Source organism: Fukomys damarensis, unplaced genomic scaffold, assembly GCF_012274545.1.
Source record: "Fukomys damarensis isolate Sample0158 unplaced genomic scaffold, DMR_v1.0_HiC HiC_scaffold_2, whole genome shotgun sequence".
Taxonomy (NCBI): Eukaryota; Metazoa; Chordata; class Mammalia; order Rodentia; family Bathyergidae; genus Fukomys; species Fukomys damarensis.
In genome coordinates, this window is record NW_022900914.1 from 46,713,134 (window position 1) to 46,715,558 (window position 2,425).

The 2,425-nt window shown below is 42.2% G+C and overlaps 1 protein-coding gene across 2 annotated transcripts in view; it reads left to right on the forward strand.

Annotated features, from left to right (window-relative positions):
• The window catches only part of Atp6v1b1 (ATPase H+ transporting V1 subunit B1), a 27,283-nt gene extending 25,834 nt beyond the window's left edge, over positions 1-1,449 (forward strand). Inside the window, exon 15 of one of the 2 annotated variants that reach the window (XM_010609643.3) lies at positions 110-1,449. Coding sequence is in view for 1 of the 2 variants with exons in the window: in XM_010609644.3 (XP_010607946.1) it covers positions 21-47 (27 nt within the window). In the remaining variant the exon portion in view is untranslated. Of the gene's footprint in view, positions 1-20 lie in introns of both variants that reach the window. The other variant, XM_010609644.3, reaches the window with a different exon arrangement.
• The last annotated feature ends 976 nt before the right edge of the window (positions 1,450-2,425 follow it).

Here is a 2,425-nt window from a genome sequence, read left to right on the forward strand (position 1 = left end):
CCCGCGAGGGGGCGCCGCAGGACTCCGCGTCCTACACTGCGCTCTAGGCCCGCGCGTGCTGTCGCCCCTGCCCTCCGTGCCCACCGTTGCCCACCCCTCCTCTTGCCACCATCTCCCCATCACCCCCCGCCCCGAACTCACCGCTTCTGCGCCCACCTTCAGCCCCTACAGGCTATGGGGTTTGCAAGCATCTATCTTCCTCCACTCGCAGCACGGGGACAGAAGAGAGGTTCTGAAAGCGATGACCTGTGACTTAGTCGGACAACATTATCTGTATTTTTATTTTAAGTGGCGTTTTGTGTGTTTGTGTAGCGCTGGGGCTCCAACCCAGGACTGCTTGCATGTCAAGCAGGCTCTCTACCGCTGGGATGCACCCCCAGTGGTGGGTTTATTTTAAAATTACCCAAATAAGAATAACTGAGACGAATTTATCTTAGGTAAAAATAAGATTGGTATTTTTTTAAAAAAAGAAAAGATAAGGTAATTATTGACGGTGTAGGTGATGGATACCTGAAGTTCATTAAATTATTTTTCCCCATAAAAGCATATATTTGGAAGGCTGGGGCAGGAGGATCGAAAGTTTAAGGCCAGCCTGGGCACTTAGCAAGATCCTGTCTCAAAAAGTAAATAAACAAAAAGGGCGGGAGATACAATTCACCACTTCCTGGGGTTCAACCACCAGTACTACAAAAGGAGAACAAGCTAACAAAAAATGCACTAATGCCTTAACAGGTGATAATAGAATTCCTCTTAGGGAGGTATTTATCTTTCTAAAGAAATATTTTGCTAAATTTCCCTGGGTAGAACTTGAGCTCAGGGGGCACGGAAGAGAGAATCGGAGCCACAAACGATTTTTTAAACAGCTCTGCAGACACAGAAGGATAGTTGTTAGGGAGATAGCCTGAGGGACAGGAGAGATGGTGCAGAAGGCTGAGGAAAGATCCCAAAGGAAGAAATGGGTGGAGAGCATTCCAAAGCTCGGGATGCCTGAAGCTCCTTTGAAGGCTGCCTGCTGTTCTGTGATGTCATCCCCTCTTCTGTCTTTCTGCACCGTCAAAGAAGTCAGGAGTCTACGAAGAATTCATGAATGCTTCTTAAAAGGGAGAGGGTCGGTGGGGACAAGTCCCATTCCCAAGACAATTCATAGCCATCTTGAGGAAAGCTTTGTGCACAGGGCATAGCGTTGTTTTTAATAATAGTTCTGTTGAGATATGATTCATACTATAAAATTTACCTATTTGTAACTGTATGGTTTAGTAGTTTTTAGTATATTCAGAGTTGAGTGATTATGACCACAATCAATTTTGGAACACTTTTATTACCCCCAAAAGAAATCCCGTACCTCCAGCTAATCCATTCCTGTCACAGCCCTAAGCAACCATGAATCTACTTTGTATTTCTATGGCTTTGCCTATTCTGGACATTTCACATAAATGGAATCATACACTATGTGGGCTTTTGTGATTGGCTTCTTTCACTTAGCAAACATTTTGACGGTTCATTCATGTTGTAGCATATATCAGTACCTCATTTCGTTTCATTCTGTAGTTATATCCCACAGTGTGGATGTACCACGTTTTGTTAAGCTATCAGTTAATGAACACATGAGTTGTTTCTATTTTTTACCTAGTCTGGATAATGCTATGAACATTCATGTACGCATTTTTATGTGGACCTATATGTTCATTTCTCTTTAGTATTACCTAGGAATAGAACTGATGAGTAAGATGGTAACTTGGTTTATCTTCTGAAGGTAATTGCCAGACTGTTTGCCAAAGTGGCTGCATCATTTTTAATTCCTGTTAACAATGTGTGAGGGTTCCAACTTCACATCCTCAACAGCCCTTGCAATTATCTTTTTTATTACAGCCATATTAGTGTTCATGGAGTGGTATGTCACTGTGCTTTTGATTTTCATTTCCCTACCAAGGAAGCTGACCACCCCTCCCTGTGCTTATTGGCTTACTTATAGCTGCTCTAGGGAAATATCTATTCGGACCTTTTGCCTATTTTTAACTGAGTTGTCTTTTCATATTGAGTTGTAAGATTTGTATATATATTCTAGGCACAAGTCCTTTACCAATGATTTGTAAATATTTTTCCCATCTCTGTCGTTTTTTCACCTTTCTGATGGAGCCCTTTGAAACACTAAAGCCTCAAATTTTAATTAGATTAGGTTTTCTTTGTTTCCTTTGGTGTCACATCTAAAAACTCATTACATAATTCAACATTGTTATGTATTATATATCTAGATGCCCCCCAAAGACTTTGCACTCATAGGCGGGGCTTTGGGGAGGTGATTGGATCTTGGAAGCATGATATTAATCACTAGATTAGTCTCCTGATGCGTTTATAGCTAAATATGCTGTTGGCAGGTGAAGCCTGGTCTGATCTGAGGAGGTGGGTGTCTGGAAGTATGGCCTGG